This window comes from Corvus moneduloides, chromosome 21 (assembly GCF_009650955.1).
Source record: "Corvus moneduloides isolate bCorMon1 chromosome 21, bCorMon1.pri, whole genome shotgun sequence".
In the NCBI taxonomy this organism is placed as follows: domain Eukaryota; kingdom Metazoa; phylum Chordata; class Aves; order Passeriformes; family Corvidae; genus Corvus; species Corvus moneduloides.
In genome coordinates this window covers 2556171-2580867 of record NC_045496.1, presented here as the reverse complement: position 1 = coordinate 2580867, position 24697 = coordinate 2556171, and the positions used below count along the sequence as shown (strand labels likewise).

General features: G+C 43.4%; 1 protein-coding gene across 1 annotated transcript in view; it reads left to right on the top strand.

Moving 5' to 3' along the window:
* LOC116454463 (centrosome-associated protein 350-like) overlaps nt 1-22575 on the top strand; it is a 35267-nt gene extending 12692 nt beyond the window's left edge. Inside the window, exons 10-25 of the mRNA XM_032131107.1 lie at nt 1475-1650; nt 7201-7298; nt 7682-7792; nt 8091-8194; nt 8710-8840; nt 9334-9455; nt 9580-9767; nt 12487-12574; nt 13334-13554; nt 15633-15816; nt 16004-16172; nt 16911-19258; nt 19905-20246; nt 20577-20723; nt 21155-21280; nt 21563-22575. Coding sequence (XP_031986998.1) covers nt 1475-1650; nt 7201-7298; nt 7682-7792; nt 8091-8194; nt 8710-8840; nt 9334-9455; nt 9580-9767; nt 12487-12574; nt 13334-13554; nt 15633-15816; nt 16004-16172; nt 16911-19258; nt 19905-20246; nt 20577-20723; nt 21155-21280; nt 21563-21748 — 4741 coding nt within the window. The 3' untranslated portion in view covers nt 21749-22575. The remainder of the gene's footprint in view (nt 1-1474; nt 1651-7200; nt 7299-7681; nt 7793-8090; nt 8195-8709; nt 8841-9333; nt 9456-9579; nt 9768-12486; nt 12575-13333; nt 13555-15632; nt 15817-16003; nt 16173-16910; nt 19259-19904; nt 20247-20576; nt 20724-21154; nt 21281-21562) is intronic.
* Nucleotides 22576-24697: the final 2122 nt, after the last annotated feature.

Sequence of the window (24697 nt, the reverse complement as noted above, 5' to 3'; positions counted from 1 at the left end):
CTGGCTGCTCTGCCATCCACAGGGGCGGCTGGCGGAGATTTGTTGCTGATGCAAATCGCTCACTGATGGGAATTCTCCAAACCGCCAGAAAATGTGTGGGCAATTCCATCTTATTTTGTTTCAGTTACCTTTATAAGTGGCTACATTCTCAAGAGTCAAAAAAAATCATACCATTTTTGCTGTAAGTTCAGATTTGAAAGTGCTCTGGGTGGCCTGAAGGGCAGAGGGTGATGGCTGGAGAGTCACCTGTTGGATCACAGCTCTGCCTCCTCCTGTGGACCCAGCAACACCTTCTCTTTTGTGCAAACCCAAAGAGCCTCATCTGGCAGTTGTGGTGGTTTATGCAGAGCTGGTTGTGTCTGGAGGGCAGGCGTTGCTGTGTAAACCCAGTATTTTCTGTAGAATCTGCATTGATTTCCACCAATGCCCTTGCCAGGACACAGACCCAAAGAGAAGTAGGCATTTCCCAAGAGCCAGAGAAAACAATGCCTAAACAACCATCACAACACAAATGCAGAGATAAAACTCAGCACATTTAACCAATGAATATTACAACTGCTTTTTAAGAAATCCCTGTTTCCTCTGTTCTTTCTCTCTCATCCACCTTTGCTCCCGCTTTCTGAAGACTACATCCAAGACGCGTTAGTGGAAGCTGTACTAATCGTTTTAGCAGTTTCTGGGTCATGAAAAACAAAGAAAAGCTTATTAATGAGAAAAATGAAATAAGATTTCCCTAAGCTGATTGCCGATAAAAAAAAAAAAAATTCCACATTCATTTTTCTGTATAAAAAAGAAAACATCTGTCACCATTTCAGTGTCTCAGTGCTCCCGCATGTGGTTCAGCTGAGGCTTGATCAATAAATGCCCATTTTCACACCTTCTTTCTTAATCTTTTTAGTTAAGCTCAGATAGTTACAGACCAAAACAAAGTAAAATCAATTAGCTGAGGTCTTCGTCTGCGGGACTTGGTGCTGACATTGTTTTGAAATATTAAAACATATTTATCACTCCCAGATTTTAGCTGGGCCAGAGTCATGCTCAGCACAAGTCCCAGAAACACTGGAACAGAGCTCAGTACTTTGTGTTTCTAAACAGATTTCTTTGCCAAGGTTCAGAGCAGGATTGTGCAACCAAGTCCCAACAATGGCACAGATTGTACAATGCAGCCCTCATAAATTAAGCTTCCACACTGCAAGGTTGTTGTTTCTGTTTGCCACCAGCTTGAAAAATACCCAGCTCTTTCAGAGCAGTAATTAGAGTAGGTAACAATGATTGCTGTTAGCTTTCCTGACAGCATCAAGGTACAAGACAGGAGATTTTGTACATTGGCAGGTATGACTTCTCAGGGAGCCTTTTGTTTCCATTTAACAAAACGTAACAGTTCTGTTCAAATGAAAGAACTTTTGTTTTTTAGTTCAAAAGATTGCTTTATACACATCTCAAAAACTTAGCAATTGTTGTTACCTTGACACAGCCCGCAGGGAGTACTCACAGCACGGAGGGATCACTATGGATGTGAGACTACTTTGAAAGTTCAGAACCAAGAGGAAATGGCCAACCAGCCTCGTGGAGAGAGCCTGAGGGTCTGGGACAGCCTGAGCTTCCAGCCCTCTGCCACTCTGAGCACTGACGGCTTTGAGCAGGACTTGGGTAAGGTGGCATCTCCCAGAGGGACACTCAGTGCCCTCCCAAGGTACTTCTTGTGCTGTGGCAATAGAATGAACAGTCCCTCACTGCAACAGAATTCTTGCTAATGGCTCTGGCTAGGGCTGAAAAATCTTCTGGGATGAGGGGCAATTTCAAATAGATGGTTCTGTTCCAGATTTTGAAGGTGAAAAAGGGGTACATGAAAAATTGTCCTCTCAACATTCATGTACAATCTAAGAGATTATATGAAATTATTACTAAAATTGCATGAAATGCAATAGAAACTCTTTGCCTTTTCCATGCTGTCCTGTCACAGGTGTGAATTCAGCTCACAGTGACAGCTACAGATGGAACAAACTCCATTTAGCTCAGAGACATTTCCAGCACCTCCCAGCATCATCTGAAGGTCTGGGAGCCTTACAATCAACTCTTCATAATTATCCCATCTGAGCAGTGTAGGATATTGTCCTCCTTGGACAGCAAGAGACATCAAGGCACAGGACGTGGGCAGGATGCAGGGGGAACGGAGGGATGTGCTGCAGAGTGCTCAGGGCTGGCCAGGGTGCAGGACATCGCCACTTCTGCCCGGAGCAAAGGTTTGCACGGAAACAAGGGGAAGTTTGTGGCCGAAAGGGTTAAAAGCCGACCAGTAGCGTGCCGACCGCTCTGTCTGAAGAGATCTCTGCCTGCTCCCACCAAACAGGAGCAGATGGTGCATTGTTTTAAGGGCTTTTCCCAGACAAAAGAACAAGATCAGATAACCTTTCCTCAAAGAGGGTACTTACAAAAAGCCTTTGCTCTTATTAAGGATTCTTCATTGTTTTCCTCACAATATTTTATACATAATATTGGATTTTGGGGTGGTGGAGAAGCCAGCATTGTTCACTGTGCTTCTCCCTACCCCCAGGGACCTCAGACGATTGGGCATCTCAGACGATTGGGCAGCAAGGCTGTTGTCTGAAGCGTTTTTCCCTAAGCGAAAGACAACCTATTTATTTACTATTAATAACTAAGGGCCCCAATTCTGCAAGACCCATCCATCCACTTTTCACCACAGAAACAACAGGAGCTGCTACCTCGTGTCTCTCCCAGGAGAAACCTTCCCCTTCCCTGAGTATTTGCAGGAGCTGGGAAGTATTTGCTGGATTGGGAAGCAGCACTCCCACCACGGCCCTGCTGCTGCACAGGTGGCACGGAAGTGTCGTGGTGGACACAATGTGGGTTTGAAATATGGGTCACAAGTGGGTCTGTCACCACCCTGAGCAGGGATGGGGCATTCAGGCTCGAGGCTGCATTGTCTGCTCGGAGGCATCGCCCAGCAGTTTGGCTCTGTCCTTTCACAGGACACAGAAGTCATCGTGCACACGCAGCATAATGAGGTGTAATTCTACAACTGCTGCCAAATGCACGTATTTACCTTCCAGAGGGACACACGTCACCTGACCACCCACTGCTGTGTCAAAGAAAGATTTTCTGTAGTGGACATACTTGGCAAAATAACAAAATTCATTTTAAACATCTTAAAGCAGACAGAAGAAGATATTCACAAAATATTTGTATCTGTTTACTGCCTGGGGTAAGACAGTGAACTTGTCCTGAATTGTTGAATTTTCTTTTTACACACAGCCAGTATAAAATCCAGAATTGCAAATCCTATAAGCACGTGCTGTGGTGAACAAAAACTGTCTCCACAGGTAGCACTGGGAACTATTTCACATTGCTTTTATATGAATTTCTCATCAGTTTAGGCACAAAACTTGGTATAACCAATGAGCTGATAAGGAAGAGATTTGTATATTACACCAGTGTGTAAAATCTTTCTGTCATTCCTGCCAAACCACCAGGTCTCTCCCACAGGGAGCTGAGGAGGTGAGCTATACTTTCCTTGCTATTTCAGCTGGTCCTCTGAATACAGCCCACAGTACCCAAATTTCTGTATTTCTATTAAATAAATAGTTTGATTATTTCAAAAAAATACACCACTTTGCCTGTGCCCCTTCCCACAATCTAGGGAATGGTCTTTGAGCCAGACTGGACTGAATGAGCCAGAAGTCTCATTTCATCAGACCAGACTTCTTGTTTCCTTTTTTTTTTTTTTTTTTTTGTATTTGAGAGATAGCAAAATTTAAGCTCAAATTAATTGTTAAAAAAGTATTTTCTAAATGTTGAAGCTTAAGCATGGTGACTGCTTCAGAGTAATTTGCATTAGGAAAGTGAATTTAATTTTTCCCACTGTTCTTAAAATGCAGAATTTTAACCTGAACTACAAGGGAAATATATTTACACGTATCATCTTTCCCCTAAAGTGCTGATTGACATATTTTCTCATATCACTAGAGGGAGCTGCCTTCTTGCTTCTGGAAGAGGGAGAAATTATTAAATTAGTGGAATCAGCACAGAAGTGTATCAGCATGGCTTCAGCTAATTGTGGTCTGATGGAGAGCATTGAGCTAAGGCAGTTCTTCGTGTTCCCTCCCAAATCCTAGGCTGTGTTTTGTATTTCCCACAGCTCCAGTGAGCTCCAGTCTCCCTTCCAGCACCTCTGGAATTGTCTGCAATGATGGTGTCATTGACTGAGAGAGTTCAGAATAATTGATGAGGAACAGAAGGAGCATTCCACGGAAATTCAGGATTCTGGTTAGGTCCAGGTTCAGGCCCAGCTCTGTTGCTATCCTGAGCCAAGAGCTGTCCTGCAGCTCTGTGTGAGAAGGGGCAGCAGCAGGGTGAGGCACTGCCATGTGCTGCAACATCTGGCTGGAAGCTGAACTCGGGCCAGCCCTCTACACCAGAGGATTTATATAAACACAAAATATGCAGAGCACAGGAGCAGCACAGGCCACATTAATCCCCTTGTTTGGTAAGCAGCCACTCTTCAGTGGCAAGTGGGATACCAGACGTGTTTAGAGAGGAGAGAAGGACCTGATTCAGCAGCTGTGGAAATACAGATTCTCCGAGGTCCTCCAGAGTGCAGATCAGCCCATGGATTTCCTGGGGGAACAGGCAGAGCCTTCACATTTCAAGTCTCTTGCTTGGGGATCGCTCTTGGCTCACAGGTCTTGCTGAAGAAGGGCCAAACTGCCTGTGCTGCATTTCTCAGCTGTGATCAGGAGTTACCAAAGCTCTTTTCTTCCCCCCTTTTACCTGTCATCATTGCAGCTCCTTTCCTGCACACTGAGTGCTGAAATCCTGGGTGGGATTTCACCTTACCTGAAGAGCATCCTGAAATAATAAAGCAATTGAGCTAACACAGGAATTTTGGACAGGGGAAGGACTGCCTGAATGGGGGCAAATGGGGAAATTCCTTCTGGATCTGCTGCTCCACTCCACAGCAGCATTTCAGGACAATTTACACCCCATATTCATACACCTCCAGCAATAATGCAGCCAAAGTTGTGCTTACAGCTAAAGTTGCAAGTATGTATTTTTATAATAACTGGGTTGGTCTGATTGCTGACATGGGCAGAAAGAGAAAAAGCTGTCCTCGAGTAAAGCAGCAGTAAATGCTTCTGCCTTGCTTCAAGTGATTAGAAAAATGAGACTTTTAGCCTGGCTTTTTTAATTATATGTCAGAGAGATTCTACAGGGCTTTGCTGAGATTCTGCAGGTGCAGCGGAAAGTGATTTAATAAATAGCATTTTTTTCACAAGGCTGAGTGTATGCACATTGAAGCTATCTGGGTAGGCAGTAAATGCCATTCATCATCACCTAAAAGGACGTGAAGTTTAGCCAGATGGTATTTTCTTTAATGCACAATGTTGCAACACAAGAAATGCATCTGGAAATAGCCACAATTAGGAAAATTACGTTCAAAAGGAAGGAAAAGAGATCAGAGCAAACTTTTTAATCACTTTGAGGTCAGTAACACTGGTTGGGCTTTGGGCAGAACAACAGCATTGTTCAGTTTGAGGCACAGCTTGAAAATATTTGTTAGGTTTTAAATTATATCCTAATACATGATCATATTTCTCACTGGCCCAGATATTAGTATTAAAAGCTACTCAGACAACTTAGCTTGTAACTCTTTTTTATAGAATGACCTTATTTGTTAGTATTGAAGGAATTTTTGAAAGTGTTATCTGTGGACCCACGGAAGAATTGTTCACTCGTCTTTTTCTTCTATGATATTGCTTAGAACCACTAACAAAACTCCCCTGCACTAAAACCAGCTCTTTCATCCACTCCATTGCACAAAATTGCACAAAATCATCTCTAGTAACTATCAGCATTAAAGAGCCTGATGCAGTCCTCAAAATTAGAAAGATTGGCTAAAATCAAAAAGCTTTCTGTAAGGGTGAACCCATAATTTGGCATGTCTAGATAATTTAGTATGATTTTGCCTTTTCAAACCACCCTTCAAAACCAGGAAATGCCCATTACAAAAATAAAGGGTGAGATTTCCATCCAGTCTCTTGACTCTGAAAAGGAGGGGGTTAAGAGAAGCCTCCTATAGTACCACTGTAGGAGGAAAGTGAAATCTGCAATCAAGCTGTTTACAAAAACTGAGCAGCATTCTAATAGAAAATCTGCACCAGGCTCAAAGATTTAATATTTTATTTCACTCACACCCACATAAACACAAAACCCATCCTGGCATGCAAACAAGCCCACATCTTTGCTCCTTCTGTGTTAAAGACCCTTCAGTCTGCAAAGCAAAAACAAACTCTGCATGTCATGGGCTTATCCTGCACCATGGGGTAATTTGGATTCAGGTGACCTGGATAGAGATTTTATCTCGAGTTTCCAAGCCAAACCTATTTCTATTTATGACACACACTTCAATTCTTTTATGACTCTGGTTGCTGTGACAGTGGCACAGCACAGAATAAACACACAACCTGTTTGCATAAGCTGAGCAATTCATCTGAGAAGCTCAAGCAGCCAAGAACATTTCGCTGGTAAACATAATATCAGCTGCACTGTCACAGAGGCAGGGGAGGTACAATGAGGAAGTAGCAGTGAAATAAGTGCACCTGGAACAGGAAGGAAAACATCCCCACTCAAAAATGAAAGCTTTTTTCCAGGGGTTTGCGTCCTCCTGTGACAAAAGAGAAGAACCAGCCTGCATCCCAAAACAGATGGAGGGGACACGCAGGATGCTGCTCGAGTTCCCAAAGAAGTGACTTTTGTCACTTGGGAAACCTTGTCACAAGGTTGGGAAGTTCTTCTTTTGTACCCAGTGGTGTTGATCCTGTTAGTGCAGCAAAGGAGAAGTGGGACCAAGAGTGACAATAACCCACACTCTGAAATTCAGGCTTAGAACAGGAATTGTTCCTCACTCCTTCTCTCTCCTGGCATGGACCCTCAAGTCCTGCCTCTTCCCAATACTTGCAGGACTTTATGCTCACACATTTCCTGACAGGGTGCAGGACTGGCATTTCCCTTCTCCACTTATAACAGAAGAAGTAAATGTATGCAGAGAAGTTATTTCAGGAATAAAGGCAGATGTCAGATTAGGGAGGCTTCCAAAAATAGGCCCAGGGAGGATTTGAAAGGAAAATGCCGTTAGGAACAATGTACACATTCCCATTGTGATGGTCCCCTAAACTCCTGCAGGTGAGGGAGACCTTGGCCACCCAGAGCTGGAAGAAAAACACAGGAGCCATCTGGACATTTTGAGGCAAACCTCCCTACTACTGGCTCACAAACTGAAGGTCAGTGGGAAACCTGTGTAAGGAGCAAAGGGAATTCCAGTCCTGCTCTCCCAGGTAAAAAGGTGCTCCCTATCCCCAGATTCGGGTGTGCTTAGGCCATAATCATTTGGCATCAGCTGATCTGAGTCAGGTTTATAACCCCATGGACTATAAAGGTGAGGTCCCATCCCTAGTTTGCTGTTTGGAGACCTCAGTATAGCTCTGGTGGGTAAGGAGATGTTGCTGTACTGCAGCCAAAGCAGCATTTGTGCTTCTTGCGCAGGGCAGCAGGATGTGACAGAAACTGGCTGTGCAGCTCCTGTCCTGCCCTTTGCCCCCCAGCTCTCAGGTGTTGTGTCACCTGGTTAAAGATATCATTTATAATGTGTCATTTCCTAACACAGCTTCAGCAGCTCCAGCAGAAACAGCAGCTTATGGTGCTGAGGGAGAAAGCAAAGCAAGAGGTTCAGGAAAGCCACAGGTTTTTGAGGGACCTGCTGCAGCACAATTCAGAGGTAAGTCATGATTTCAGATCCTGTGTCAACACCTCTAGGCCTCAACTCTCATGAGAGCAGTTCTGAATGCACAGCAATTTGTGAGCTGTTGTTCCACCTTACCTTCATATACCCACACAGTTTTCTCCCTGGGAGTAGTATCCAGCCCATTAATTAATCCAGCTCTTTAGGAACTGTTGGCATAGGAAAAGCATTATCTACAACCAGGTGCTTCCCCAAGAAGATGAGGAAAAAAAGGCTTAAATGTCATGCCTTTCAAATAGATCACTGAGGTGTGTGACAATTTCTGTGTGTGCAGGAGAGCAGGAATTCCAGAGGCAGTGATCCTTCTGTGACAAGAGTGTACCACGCAGAGCAGACACAGAGAGGACACTGGTTGGAAGGTGACCTTGCTGCTGCCAGGTACAGGAGGCAGGGTACAGCGAGGCACTCCAAGGGTTGGCCTGTGGTTTGCCTATGTGAATATTTTGGGGCATTAAAATAATTCCAATATAGTCTTTTTACTGTGATTTATGCCCAAACTACAGTATTAACGCTTTTGCAATGTTTTGGGAGGTTTTGTATTTTTTAAGAAGTAGGAACCCCTCTGAAACGTGTGTGAAAAGTATCATTTTCTTCATTTTGCTTTACCATCATATCATTGATGTGAATTAGAATATTGTCTGCGCACTTTTTTATGTTAATTTAAAGTGGTATAAAGACATGAGAATTGGTTCCAGGGTCTTATTGATGCAATTACCAGAAAGGCACCATTGCACAGGTAAAACTTTCAGTATCACATAAAAATGAGCGGCATTCTGGTTTGAAAAAGATTCAGTCTTTGTCACAGAGGACTTGGCTGTGAAAGCTAGGAATTGAAATTGTGTCTCTGACTGCAATAAGAAAGAATTTCCTTTTTCTTACCTTCTTATCTTCAGTAATCAAGAGATGGGTTCGCTGAGACACTCTGCATTGAAGATAGAAAGAGAGCACAGTCCAGTGGATCCTAAAATAGTGGGAGAAAGAAAACCTCGAGGAGGAGGTTCATATTGCTCAGTGCTTCAAGGAGGTGAACATGAAGCTTAAGGATTTGGTGATATTGAGAAAATGCCCCATTTAACCTGGTCTGGAACACAATTTTCTAATTAATTTTGAAAATTTTGACCTAAATACTTATGTTTATTGTGCTTATTTAAACCATGGCCATGTTCCTCTGCACTCCTGGCCCTTCTAAGAAAATCATGTTGGGAGCTGAGAGTTATTTACCCTATTGATGGGCCTACTTTTTAATTTTTACCTGTTTATCAAGATTTGACTTAGATGGAAGTTTATTGTCCATACCTTGCTCCTGACAGTGAACACCTGTGGAGTGGCTCCTCTGGCTCCTGCTGAGAGCAGTGCACGTGCCCAGCTGACAAGTATTTGCCAAAGGCACCTTGAGTTCAGGAATGGATGTTAACTTGTACTGTGGGAGTCATTTTTTGGGTCTCTTTTTTTCATTCTGTTTCAAATATTTTATTTTTGGTGATGTTAATTCTTTGCCTTGGGATCCCTGCCAGCAGATCACAGGCAGTCACTGCACAGCCACCATGCCTTGAGTCTGTTGTCACCTCAGGTGAATCTCTCCCACGGGGAGACCTGGGACTCTGGAGAGAGCAGTGGCCAGGCCAGCTCCAACAGCCAGGTAACACCAGCTCTTGAAATAGTCTGAAGGGCATTTCTTTCTCTGGGTTGGTGGGTTTTTTTTGGTTTTAGCCCCTCTATCAAACTGTTCACCCAATGACGCCAATGCTCTGCTCTGTCCCCAGTGGAGTGCAGCTGTTCCACACTTCGGAGGCTCCAGCACCTTCCATGGTTCCAGCCTGGCTGTGGTGGAGCAGTGCCTGAGGGGAGAGGAGCTGCAGGCTCGGCACCAGGCAGTGCTCCTGCGGCTCCGGAGAAAGGCTCTGCGGGACAGGGCCAGGGCCGAGCTGGCCTGGCTGGGCCACCGGAGACGGTGAGGGGCACGGGGGGCAGCACCGGCAGAGGCCTGCTCGGCCAGGACAGGTTTTCCTCCTTTCAGGGGAAGACAACAAATGTAAAATCTTCTTAAGAAGCAAGTAGCAAGTAAAACATGAAGAGACGAAAGGAGCCTGCATGGTTTTAGTGTCTCCAGAGCAGAGTTGAGCTTCTACTGCAGCCTCCTCTGGGGTTGTTGTGTGAGGCACCAACTGGCTGAGGTGCCCGCAGGGATGGATGGTGAGGGGTGTCCCTCAGCACTGACCGGGATGAGGTGCCCGCAGGGATGGATGGTGAGGGGTGTCCCTCAGCGCTGACCAGGATGAGGTGCCCTCAGGGATGGATGGTGAGGGGTGTCCCTCAGCACTGACCGGGATGAGGTGCCCGCAGGGATGGATGGTGAGGGGTGTCCCTCAGCGCTGACCAGGATGAGGTGCCCTCAGGGATGGATGGTGAGGGGTGTCCCTCAGCACTGACCGGGATGAGGTGCCCTCAGGGATGGACAGTGAGTGTGTCCCTCAGCACTGACCGGGATGAGGTACCCGCAGGGATGGATGGTGAGGCGTGTCCCTCAGCACTGACCGGGATGAGGTGCCCTCAGGGATGGACAGTGAGTGTGTCCCTCAGCACTGACCGGGATGAGGTACCCGCAGGGATGGATGGTGAGGCGTGTCTCTCAGCACTGACCAGGATGAGGTGCCCTCAGGGATGGATGGTGAGGGGTGTCCCTCAGCACTGACCGGGATGAGGTGCCCTCAGGGATGGACAGTGAGTGTGTCCCTCAGCACTGACCGGGATGAGGTCCCCGCAGGGATGGATGGTGAGGGGGGTCCCTCAGCACTGACCGGGATGAGGTGCCCTCAGGGATGGACAGTGAGTGTGTCCCTCAGCACTGACCGGGATGAGGTACCCGCAGGGATGGATGGTGAGGGGGGGTCCCTCAGCACTGACCGGGATGAGGTGCCCTCAGGGATGGACAGTGAGTGTGTCCCTCAGCACTGACCGGGATGAGGTACCCGCAGGGATGGATGGTGAGGGGGGTCCCTCAGCACTGACCAGGATGAGGTGCCCTCAGGGATGGATGGTGAGGGGTGTCCCTCAGCACTGACCGGGATGAGGTGCCCTCAGGGATGGACAGTGAGTGTGTCCCTCAGCACTGACCGGGATGAGGTACCCGCAGGGATGGATGGTGAGGGGGGTCCCTCAGCACTGACCGGGATGAGGTGCCCTCAGGGATGGACAGTGAGTGTGTCCCTCAGCACTGACCGGGATGAGGTACCCGCAGGGATGGATGGTGAGGGGGGTCCCTCAGCACTGACCGGGATGAGGTGCCCTCAGGGATGGACAGTGAGTGTGTCCCTCAGCACTGACCGGGATGAGGTACCCGCAGGGATGGATGGTGAGGGGGGTCCCTCAGCACTGACCAGGATGAGGTGCCCGCAGGGATGGATGGTGAGGCGTGTCTCTCAGCACTGACCAGGATGAGGTGCCCTCAGGGATGGATGGTGAGGGGTGTCCCTCAGCACTGACCGGGATGAGGTGCCCTCAGGGATGGACAGTGAGTGTGTCCCTCAGCACTGACCGGGATGAGGTACCCGCAGGGATGGATGGTGAGGCGTGTCCCTCAGCACTGACCGGGATGAGGTGCCCTCAGGGATGGACAGTGAGTGTGTCCCTCAGCACTGACCGGGATGAGGTACCCGCAGGGATGGATGGTGAGGCGTGTCTCTCAGCACTGACCAGGATGAGGTGCCCTCAGGGATGGATGGTGAGGGGTGTCCCTCAGCACTGACCGGGATGAGGTGCCCTCAGGGATGGACAGTGAGTGTGTCCCTCAGCACTGACCGGGATGAGGTACCCGCAGGGATGGATGGTGAGGGGGGTCCCTCAGCACTGACCGGGATGAGGTGCCCTCAGGGATGGACAGTGAGTGTGTCCCTCAGCACTGACCGGGATGAGGTACCCGCAGGGATGGATGGTGAGGGGGGTCCCTCAGCACTGACCGGGATGAGGTGCCCTCAGGGATGGACAGTGAGTGTGTCCCTCAGCACTGACCGGGATGAGGTACCCGCAGGGATGGATGGTGAGGGGGGTCCCTCAGCACTGACCAGGATGAGGTGCCCGCAGGGATGGATGGTGAGGCGTGTCTCTCAGCACTGACCAGGATGAGGTGCCCGCAGGGATGGACAGTGAGTGTGTCCCTCAGTGCTGACCAGGCTGAGCTGCCTGCAGGGATGGACAGTGAGTGTGTCCCTCAGCACTGACCAGGATGAGGTGCCCTCAGGGATGGACAGTGAGTGTATTCCTCAGCACTGACCGGGTTGAGGTGCCCTCAGGGGTGGACAGTGAGTGTGTCCCTCAGCACTGACTGGGTTGAGGTGCCCTCAGGGATGGACAGTGAGTGTGTCCCTCAGCACTGACTGGGTTGAGGTGCCCTCAGGGATGGACAGTGAGTGTGTCCCTCAGCACTGACTGGGCTTAGACACTGTGTGGAAGCCCCCAGGGGAGGCTGTCTCTCCCCAGAGCTCAGGAGACTCCAGTTGCTTCAGGAGCGGTCCAGGCACCAAAGAGTGGTGAGGTGCCCTCTGAGTGTATCGGAACTTTCTGCAGAGCCTTCCATACCTATAGCTGCTTTGAGAGGAGCTTTGCTCCCATCCCTGGTGTAAATTCAAGGTGTTTAATTATCTGACTGTGATTCTCATCCTTCTGATCTCCAGTGTTCTGGAAAACCTGCAGGATAGTACTGGAGCCTCTGCTGTGGCAGCAAAGCAGCACAAAATCCTGACGGAGCTGAAACGGGAGCAGGTAATGCTGCAGCGAGAGGAGCTGGGATTCATCTCATATCCACAGGGAGGATGCAGGGAGGTGTCTGGAGCTGCTGGATCAAGTGGGGTTTGCGTTTAAAAAAAATTAAAAATCACTTTGCATCCATTATTCTGCATGTTTCCTACATTCATTGAGGTGGGTTTTGTGCCAAAGTCAGCAGTCTGTATATCTTGGATAAAAGAAAACATCTTTTTTTTTCTTCTGCTACCTCAGTGTTATTGTGGATTTTTCTATTTATGCCATAACAAACAGGTCGTATAATGTAGGTTTCCACTGATTTATGCTTGTGATGTTGAAATATATTAAATTAATCTGACAGCTAATTTTATAGTCTCAGTTATTCCACTATGCAGGGTTCATAATTATACTTGGTAGTCAGAAAATTTCTGTCCTGCTCCTTATGTAGTGCAAACCTCTCCTTTAAGTAAAGGAATTCCTTGTGTGAATTACAAGCACCCTGTAGTTTTGAATGATCTGAAGACAATTCATTTTTAAAGGTCTCAGCTCTTGACACCCCATCAAAATATCCCTTTACCTGTCATCAGTTTTCACAGGTGAAACCCCAGGTGAAAAATAAAACTGCAAATTCTTTTATAAAAAGGAAGAAACCTACATATTGAATTTTCAGGGTATTTTGGGATTAATAGTGCCCTATGTTAAGAAACATTATGCATATTTTTAAGTAGATCTCTGTTTTCTTAACTCTGTTATGCTCCTTTCTTTCTCTGCTTTGTGTAGGCAGAAATCCAGAACCTGCAAAACATCCACAAGGCAGCCCATCGAGAAAGGAAGCTTTTGTTAAAGCAGCAGAGAGAAATCTTAATGATGCAGCATTCAACAGCACAACTCCAGGAAAAGCTGCACACTTTGGCTGGGAAGCAAGAGGTTACAAAGTCACAGTCAGGGAGTAAAGAGAGTTGTGTCCAGCTAAAGAATAAGCAGAGCAAGAAATATGAGGGGTAAGTAAAACCTTTCCCAGTGATTGCTGAAAATAAGACCCAGTCCAGGGGAGAAGATGGAGACAGGTATGTCCTAGATAGTTGTGTGAGCTTTAGATATTCCAAAGAGGGAATTTACGATGATAAATTTTGAAAACTTCTGTGTTCAAGCAGTTGATAAATCAAGTTCACTGCTTATCATTCTGTCCCAAATGGTGAGTTCCTCAGGGCACCTTTAATGATGCCACACAACTGCTAATGATAGTTCATGTTTTCATGGTGGCTTTTAACTACAAACCCAAACCACTTTGCAACTATACATTAATTAGGCTTCACAATACCCATATGGAATGAGTAGAAATGTATTGATTTAATTGGTGAAATTCACTCCTTTGTCATCGTCTGGCTCCGAGCCTCTGTGTCACTCAGCCCCTCAGAGCATATTTGTGCTTCACTGAGGATTCAGCCACAGAAGGATTTTGTAAGACGTAGGGCTAAATTTTCTGCTTAAACTGAAGCATGGAGGTGTCACGTAAAATGCCCACAGTGAGATATAGTTCAGGAGTTTAGTCAGACTGAGAAATCACCATCCTCCTGTTCCCCAGGAGCTGTATCCCCTGCATCCCTGTCTGCTTTCCACAGGGCTGGAGGAGCTGAGCAGTGTGAATGAGAATCCCACCGTATCCACTCTGCTCAGAACAAAAACCTGGTTTGCTTCAGGAAGAGAAAAAGCAGTTAAAGACAATATATTTATCTATATGAATTAAAACCCCCTTTCATTCAGTGTTACCCAGAGCTTTAGCAGGATGGTGAGTCAGGTTCGTGCATTTACTTAAGTCCCCACAGGGAAAGGCTTTCAAATAAATCCCTGCATGGAACTGATCTATAATTCATGGTGTTATTGATTACAAGTCAGAGAAATCTTTAAAAGGTTTCTTGGCTGTGCTTTCACTTCTTATTACTGACAAGGCTGCTCATAGGAGAACAGTGGATATTGGTGTCAGTCTGGAGCAGCCAGGGGCTGGTGGAACTCAAATGTACCCAAATTCTGGCTGATTGTCCATAGATCTCTGTCCTGTGTAGGAGTGCAGAGTGGTAGTTATGCTATTTATCCATCTGCATGGATGTGTTCATATTTTATACTGATCAGGAACCAAGTTAATAAGCAGGGCTGTAAGGGGATGGAAAGGATTGGGAAATACTTTTAAAACTGAAAGCAAGTGAAATAATAAATTACCAACATGCAGAAAAAGCTGCTGGTTTGGGGTTCTGTTACTGAATGTTGAATACTAGAAATAAGGGATACAGGAACTTGTGGTTATTGTAAATGTACAAACTTTTAACTAAGAATTGGGGATATATATTCTGAATTAGGATATTTATTTTGAAGTCCTTAAACATCAGCGGTGGGGAATACTACATAGGTCTCCTTTAAAGACAAAAAATAAAAACCTTTAAAAAGTATTAATAGGAATGAAAGTAAAAACAAGTCAGAAAACCAAAAAAACCTACTTTTTTTTTTTTCTGGACAGAATAACTTACTCGACTGTCTATTTTAGAACTGTACCTCTAATGGAAAATCCTGAGTATGAATCATGTTGCCTTGTGCTTCTACAGTAAGAGGAAAGTTCAAATTCACCATCACAATCAGTATCTGATATCCCAAATGTCCATAAAGTTGTGATGCAATATTTAAAGTGAAAAATTTAATGAAAACTATTGAAATCTGATGTGCTATAATTGATTGGAAATTAAGAAGGCAAACAGGTTCAAAGCTTGACCCTGGTTTTGCTTTTTAAGTGCTGATGATTTTTACAGTTTCCTCCTATTCTTGTCTATGCAGATTAGAAAACTGATTATATAAAATACAGGATCAAGTGAGAGGGAGGAGAATGGAGAAATAAATACTCTATTCAGAGTGTTTCTGGCTTTACTCATTTGCTGCTTTGAAAACGTGTATGTGAACAGTCTAGAGATAGTCATGGCAAATCCATAGGAGATCAATAAAGGTACAAATTAAATGCTTCTGGTTGTGCTTGACTAACTTGGAAACACAAAACCAACTCCCAATCATTAATTCCTTGTCTAACTGTTTACAGCTTTTCTACTGAGAGCAAGGAGTTACTGGTAGAACACCAGAAACAACTGGAGGAGTCCCCAGGTTTGGAGCAGTCCCTTAGGGCTCAGGATAACATTTTCTTACCTCTGGAACCTACAAATTCAGCTGGAATGGAACCTATAGCCACACTCATTACAGTAGAAGACAAAAAGGGTGCATTTCTGGTAAGGATCACCTCTGGAATTACATTAATGCCTAAAGAAAGCGTAACCCAGGTTATATTTGCCTTAAGATAGGACCAACACAAGACTCATTTGGCAGTTTTAGGAAGTCAAAATAAGCCTTGTGTGTTGGTTATGTGCACTTTTTCCTTAAGACATTAACTCTGTCTCCTAAATATTTGTATTCTAGGAACCTGTGCTGGAGGAAAAGGCACTTCTTTCAAACCCAAACACTGATCCTAAAGATAATGAAGATATTAATCCATATGGCAGCAAGTACCCAGTGAAAGGCCTGGGGATCCTTCCTACTTGGTGTAACTTATGCCTGGTTCAGGCAGAAAATACTCTTGAAGGAACAGGTCAATCATATTTAATGCTATTATGTCCAATCTGTTTCAACCACTTCAATCAAACTTTAATCCAGACAGAAAGAGAGACAATCTTCTCATTTATTACCAAAGTGTCTTGCTCACTATAGCCAATGTATAAATCACTGCTGGGCAAGATGGTGGGGATGTCTTGGAGCTTTATTAAGAGAGATGATTATACTGCTTCCCCAGAACAAAATCATAACTTACTCTGATTGTGTCATTAACAATTTACCCTCTTTTGAGGCAGTTTTTCAAGAATTTAAGGATGTTCTTTTTAAAAGAACATAGATCACTTGAAGATAGACTTGGACAGGACATACTGGAGTTATTTTTGTTTCCAGGTTTTATCCTCAGTTCATATTTCTTACTCTCAGTAGGACAGGTAAAAAATAAAACTGTCTGTTTATATATGAGTCAGTTATATCATTTACATAGTTCTGGGTATGCATAATCTCTGTAATATAAATATTTACATATTGTGGCAATATTTCCTGTTTCTGTCATTTTTCTAATGAATCGTCTTTCTGCATTTCATAGAATCATAGAATATCTTGATTTGGAAGGGACCCACAAGGATCATAAAGTCCAACTCCTAATTTACTCCTAGATATCATAGTGAGGAGCACTATAGATTTTTGTATCCCAAGTGATATATCAGCAACCTCTTCTATAAAATATTTTTTATAAAATGATGATTTTAAAAACAAATTCTTTTAAATGTTCCAGTTAAAGAAGTGGAAGTGCTTGTCTCTTCTGAGATCCATCAGGTGGATGCCAGTCAATGTTTGAAGCATTTGGACCATATTTCTCATGAAGCTTCTGATGAAGAACTAAATTTAAAAGCATTTTCTGAAGGATTAACTTCCACTGAATCATCATCCAAGTCAAACAACTTCTTTTTGAAATGTGAAAGTGCCAAATCAGGCTCTTCACCCCCAGCATTTCAGAAAGTGTCTGCAGTCGACATCTCGAACAGTTCCATTTCAGACCTGGTATTAGAGCTGAAACATGGAGAGGACACAGATGTCAGTGTCCCAGAAGAGTTTGTCTATGACAGTGGGGATATGTTTGCTAATCTCTCAGAAGATATGCCAATAGCAATAAGCAATGGAAAGGAGACATCACCGAGTGACAAACACAATGAGCGTGGGCTGCCTGAAGATGACAGAACTGAGACTTCATCCCTCTCTCAGAAATACCCTGGAGATGCATTGGATTGTGGCTGCACTGATCACTTGCTTTCCTTCATTCCAGCAGATGAAGCAAATGCCTCCAGAACTGAGTCAGCACATTCCTCCCAGTCTGAAAACCCTTCTGAGGGAACGGCTGAGCCACATCGGGGTGTCTCACAAAGCTGCAGCAGAAACAAACCCTGTTCTCAGGAGATCCCAAAACTGAGGAATGATGCAGCTGCCAGCCCTTCATGCACTGATGCAACCTCCACTAGTGATAAGGGTCTCCCTCCAACTGATGAGGATATCTTGTCGGAAATATTTTGTCCTCTGGATGAAGTATTGTCCTCTGGAAGTGCTGACTTGCCATCCTCTAACAAAAAGGATTTGTCATTTCCAAGTGAAGATCTTCCTCCTCCCCCTTTAGGTGCAGATGCAATGAAAAATGGTGATCCTGCCTCTGGCACGGATGATTTCCCATCTCCACCGGAACAAATGACAGGCTCAGAGTCTAGTCAGGGCCTGGATGAAGATTTATCACTGAAAATGGATGCATTACCCCCATTACCTGATAACATTGTGCCTGAAGAATTTCCCCTGCTCAGTATAGACACAAGTGGTTCTTTTTCAACTCAGGATGGTTGTCTCTCAGAACAATCTACATTTCCAGCCCTTTCCAGCTGTCTATCAGAACATCAGCATGGAAAACAGGAGATGCCTTTGCAGCATTTGGAGTTTCTGCCTGTGTCAAATACAGATTCTTCTGGTGGCAGTAAAAGTCCTGAATTCCCAATGAAACAATGCAAAACATATGTAAAGCTGCCCAGTGCTGAGGAGGACAGTGACGACCCATTATCATCATTTGAAATTGGGGACAGAGTGTTGGTAAAGCAGAGCCAGCCTGGAACTCTGATGTTCAAAGGCCAGACTCATTTTGGCAGTGGCCATTGGGCTGGTGTTGCACTGGACAAAGCTGAAGGTGACAATGCTGGAACTTATGAAGGGGTGAAGTATTTTGAGTGTGCTCAGCACTGTGGGGTCTTTGTCAGATCTGATGACATTTCACACCTGTTGGGGGCTAACAAAAATAGTTCCAGTTATATGGGGGATGAAGAAGACTCCGACTCCTTCTATGATGATGATAACTCCCTCAAAGGAGACTGCAAATGTTCTGAAGATGTTGAGCAGAGAATGGAGTTTGCAGAGGAGAAAGCAGAAGACACAAACAGTGCAGGAGGTTCGGAAGTGAAAGAAAACCAATCTAGGTTACACAGTGCCTTGCTGTCTGGAAAAAGGCAAAAGTTTCCCCATTCCAACCAGTGTAACTGTAATGAATTTCTCTGTCAAAATAACTTAATGTGCTTGGGATCAGATAACGAAAAAACAGAACTGGCACAAATAAAACAAAGGATATTTGCAGATGCTCTTTCAAAGAAAAGCAAGACAGATGAGGTAAACACAAGCAAAAATATTTGTTGCTTGGTAGAGGATCAGAAAAGAATTAAACTTGCTGATGATATTGCAAGTGAACTCAGTAAAAAACTTCTGTTTGACATTTTAATTGCATTTTCTGAAACAGCTCAACACAAATATAAAAGTGCCTTTGAAAAAGACATGATGAATTATAGCCAAGGCCTAAAGCAAGAAGACAATCAGAAAGTGTTTCTCCTCAAAGAAAATTTAGTTGCAGCTTTATCTGAACCATCGGCAAAGGTTTCTGATGTTTCACTGGGTGATTTTGATACGCTTTGCATACATGGTTGTCACACAGTAACAGACAGAATTGTAACTAAATTCATAGACGATGCAGTTAAAGAATATAAGAAGATTAAAAGAAAACACAGATCAAAAGCAGACAAGGTACTTCATTTATCTCCAGAACTTTCTCCAACCACTATGCCTGTAAGTACAGTAGGAATGTTTTTATTTCAAGTGTTGCCCCTGAAGCTGGGTCTACAGAGGCAAAAATTCGTGTGGCCCAGTTTTTCATCATCCATATAAATTATATCATGTGGATGTTAGGAACCAGATTGCTCAGTTCATGTGACCCATTCCTCACTCAGGGCATTATCCTGTAGCCAATGGATAGCACGTGTATTGTCCAAACAAAGAAAATGTGGCTTCTTTATTGGAATTTGTCAGTTGTCAAAACTGATAAATCTGCAAAGACGTCAATTTTTATGAACTTTAGAGCAAAACTGAACCCTTGTCAGCTCATCTGCCTGACTCCTTTCTAGCCCCTGGCTGTGAGAAAATTGCTTTGAGGGTGGTGGGGAGAGCAGTTCCACATTTAGAGCAAAAATGTTGCAAATGACAAAAATTTTCATGGAACTCCAGAACTGTAATTCTTTCTAATTCTGAACTCTGCCAAATACAGTTAAAATAGGTTTGGGGTTTTTTTAATAATACATCAGTAAGCCTTTCTTTGAGCCCATGAATAAGATGGTTTTAAGTGTAACCTTGATCAGTTGCTAATAATCTCAATACATCTAAAAATTGTGGGGAAATATGGAATATGTCATCTGGCTTTTCTTTGTCTCTCTTGAAGCTCCTTTTAAAAATCCTTGATGCTGGTGTTTTTGGAAGCTCTGAAGATTTTGATCAGCCTAATTCTGACCAAAATGTGCTGGTGAGACAAACACAAAAGCAATACTTGTACAAATTAGACCAGTGGCACTCAGCTCCTTGGAAGAAAACTGTGGAAGTTCCTCTTGTGATACCACATAACAGTTCTTATTTTAAGAATTTGTCTGCATATGCTGTGGAAGAATTATGGACCCCAGAGAACATAAATTCAAATTTCAGGAACATCAATGTGCCAAAGTACTTTGAATATAATGATCTCCCAGGGAATGATTTGGAAGTGGAAAGCAAGAGGATGTATAATCAGGTATTTTTAAATCACTAACTGTTAATTAATGCTTCTAGTGTTCTGTAGGCTGACTCATATTAGCTAATACTTAATATTATTCCAGCTGCTAACATTAAATATAGCTAAAGGGACACTGAAAGCTACTACCAGGAGTATTTTGCAGTTTGCTGCAGAATAATTCCAGTTGAATAAATGTCCAGACTCTTGCCACTGTTCCACCATAAGACCTTGGACAGCTGACCCAGTGTCTGGTTTGGGTCTGTTCAGGAAAAGCCAAGTTCCATGGAATGCTGTAGACCAGGAGAATCCAGGTCTCCTGACTTCAATGTCCTGCTGAGTTTGTTACAGGTTATATTTGATTTGAGCCGTGAGTTGCTGCGTGCAGAAGTTCAAGTGACTGCAAAGACAAATATGTTCCCATGGATGAAAAAAAATGTGGGATCCCACTGTTCCAGAAGGCATCTCTGCAAAAGGACGGATGTTAGTGATGTCAAGGTACGTTCTGGCAGTGTAAAGTACAGGAACAAGAATCAGTGAAAAGAGCAGACACTGCAATGGCAAAAAGAAATGTGAGATTTGGGAGGATTACAGCAGTGTAACTGAGGTGATGGGAGAAGAAAACAGCATTACTCTGAAATGCCTGAATAAACACAAGACTGAGCTAATTAGTGAAAATATTCCCTATGTGTGGAGTTAAGAATGGGCCTTTAAACTCTCCTAATTATGACTAATTTGTATGTAACCTCTAAAGTAATATTATGATTAAAATGTGTTTGGTGGCCAGTATTGATCAGCTACCTCTAGATCAGTCCCCTAAACTTTGGGATGTTTCTGCACTTAAAGCTGGATTTTCACACTGGCACCTGTCACTCATCTGGAGTGACTTCCTATGAGGAGAGTTCTTTTCAGCCTTCTTTATTTTGTAGATGATTGTTCAGGGTGAAATTAATAAAATAATGAACTTGGAAAAGAATGACTTAGAAATGAAAAGAAAATTCCTAAATATGACCAAGTATGGAAACTGTAAGAGAGACAGAGTGGACCTTATTCTGGTAAGCAGACTTTGCAGTGGGGATTTGTTTATTTCCTCTGGATTTAAACTAGAAATTCTCATCCTTTTGTGAGAATCACATCTTCTTAAATTAACTTCAGAACTTCAAATTAGCACCTTCCTTTTATTGAATTAATAACCCAGTATTTCCAGTTCTTGTGAGTGGTTTAAATTAAATAAATTAATGATGCATGTATAAAGTTGTTGGATTAGGTGCAGTGTCTCAATAGTTTTGTGAACCTCTTATCCTTGAAGTCAAAATTCCTTTCATGTTATATTTTAGATTCAGGAGCTCCACAAGGAAGAATCTCAGTGGACTTCCTATGGTGATGATGAATTCACAGTGAAGATGAGGATGACTGAAGCCATATTTGATAGCTTGATCCTTGACACAATCAGAGTTCTTAATAAGATTTATCTGAAAAAAGCCTGTTTTAAAGGGGACTGTGCACCATCTTTTTTCTTTTAATATACTGCGGAACTGGTTAAAAGGAGCCTGGAGATGGCTTCAGAGAAGGTGGCACATGGAATGGCAGGACCTAGAGCCAGGCATTCAGGTTAAGTACCTACAACTTTATGTAAATGAGACAAAATACTGATGTAATGCACTTTAAACTGGAGGCTTTTCTATCAGCACCTTCAGTTCCTGCCAATTAGATATGTGCCTGTAATTGGGTTATTTATCATGCAGTGCACGTGAGCCTGTTGAATTTTTACAACATCCAAATGTGGGGTGCTGAGAATGTACTTTAATAGACAAAACAGAGGAAATCAATACTCCTTTTGCATTGGCAAAACCGGAAAAATCAACATTTTAACAAGGAAATGGAAGCATTTCCTCAATATGGTAGTTGTTCACTATGTTAATTGCTGTGGTCCCACCTATTTTGCACTGAGAAGACCAAATTTTTGTTAGTTCTTTTTAAAATAAATACCGTGCAAATATTTCTTACAGGAATTCAGAAAGTGTTCATTATTGAATAATTGATTGAAAAGAGATCAGATTTTTTCCAGTCCCATTCATTCAGGGTGTCTTTCAAATAAAATTAAAATCAGGATAAATAAAGATATAAATTATATATAAACTTAAGATTTAAAAATACAATACTTAAAATCTGATTGGTGGAATAGAAAGACATTTTATGTTTGTATTTTTAAGTACTGCTGGCTTAGTTGGTTTTGTACGTGTTTTCTGAATAAACAAAATAAGCCATCTGTATGATATTTTATTTATTTTCACTGAAATCAATTAGAATTGCAGGTTATATTGTACACACTGCTCTTCTCAGCAGTGAATGGGTGCACTTTTGTTTTGCTGGGTACATTAAACCCTCCTCTGCTTGTTTCCATATGAACAGAAATAAAAAGGCAACTTCTGCCCCCAGCACATTTAACTGGTGATCTTATCCTATAGACTATTTTCATGTCTCTAGTGGTACATTTCCTTGTCTCTGACTCATTGATTAGTTAATCCACATAAGTGACTTGTTTTCTTGTTATCAATTTATAGCAGAATTTAACTCTTTTTTTTTTTTTTTTCTCCTGGCTTTCCAGAGTGTTGGATACAATAACAAATCTATATATTGCAGTACTCTGGTTTTTCAATTTATTCTCACTCTGGTTTTGCAGCAGCAGCAGCCTCCTTCTGTTTGGAGTGAAAGCTATTAAAAAATATCACTTAGATATGAATAAATAGCTGAAGGAGTTGTTTGATTTCAGCCTTATGTTACACCTGAGGCAGAGACCCATCACATTTGCAATGAGGAGTGTGAGTGAAGCCTGAACTCTCACACACTGCTCTGCAGGGAAGGACACAGCTATAAAGTATCTCCTGCTGATGAGAATAAAGAGTGTGTACACAGAACATGTCAGACATGTTTAATATCCCCCACCATTCTGTGTTCAAAACCTGAGATTCTGGCACCCAGATATATTGACCTGTTCACTCGGTGGCAAGGCTTCAATATCAAGATTACTCTCCTTCAAGGTCTAATATTTTGTTTGCCTTGGGTTTGATCAATATTAACCTCCTGGGTCAATAAATCTTGATACTAGCCTCAAGAGGAGTCATTATCTTTCATAGAAAATGATTACTTCTCAGTTAAACCCTACATTTAATTCTCCTGTAATCCATCTCTTTCATCTTCATACATTTAACAATTCTTCTGAATAAAATGTGCTCTAAAATATCTTAGGCACTGCAGATTTTAAAAATCCTAATTAGCAGCTGCTTCAAGATTTTTCAGTTCTTGGAAGCTGTTGGGTTCTGCTATTGTAACCATCTATTTTGTTGCTTGCTGTACCGAGGAAAAATAGAGACAGAAAACCCCAAAGCTGGGCTGTGATATGAGAAACCATTTTGGTTGTAGCTGTGGATATGGATCAAAAGATATGTCTGAACCACTTCAGATACTAATGGTCAAATAAAGGAAAGGATCGGGAAAAGGCAAAAGTGGCAGAATTTGACTCTTGTACTGTTTGTGAGTTACTGGACACAACAATGATTAATTAGATTCTAACCCTGACTTCACCCTGCTGGGCCTGAAGTAAGAATCTAAGCTCCCTTGCTTCCTACTTGTTCTTCAAGGATTAAAAGAAGCGTTTGTGAGTAACAGAAGCAAGAATTATCTTTTCAGAGACCTCAGTCTTTCATTATCTGAGTTTTAAACTCCTCTGAAACCCTTCTCTGGGGCTGCTGTTGGGTTTCTGCTTCTTGTTAATGTAACGAAAATTCCTGAGCCTGTATTTAGAAATGAAAGGAGACTTCCATACTGGGCTAGAGCTATAAAAGGTGTTAAAATCCATTACTAGTGCTCATCCGGCCTGAATTTACAGAAAGGACAGAGCTTCTATCAAGCTGCCTCCGCACAGCCTTTTATCAGAGCTTCAGTTTGAGGAGAGATGGCTCTTCCCTGCCGAGAGAGGTACTTTGGGATGAAAGAGCTCTCGACCTCAAGGCTGCCCTGCTTTCATCTCTACTCAATGAGAAGATTCGTGAAGTTAAAATGTCTCTTTCTATACCAATTGTCACATAAATTTGGCCACCAAGCGCTCTCACAGAAGGTCAGAACGGGTAAGACTGAAAGGGACCACAGTGGGTCATGGAGTGCAACCTCCCTGCTCTAGCAGGGTTATCCCAGAGCACATGGCACGGGATTGTGTCCCGATGGCTTTGGGATATCTCCAAAGAGGGAGACTCCACACCGTCTCTGGACAACCTGTTCTCTTGTGTGGCGACTTCAGTGACGAGCATTTTTCTAACACTTGGACCTCACTTAGACCTTGTTGGGTGCTCTCTGTTTCACGGATTAAATCAAGCATCAAAGAACATTCTTTTTTAATAAAAATGTTATATATTCCGTATTTTGCAACGCTCAGGGGACACGGACAGTCCTCACTCCCCTCAGGGACACGGGGC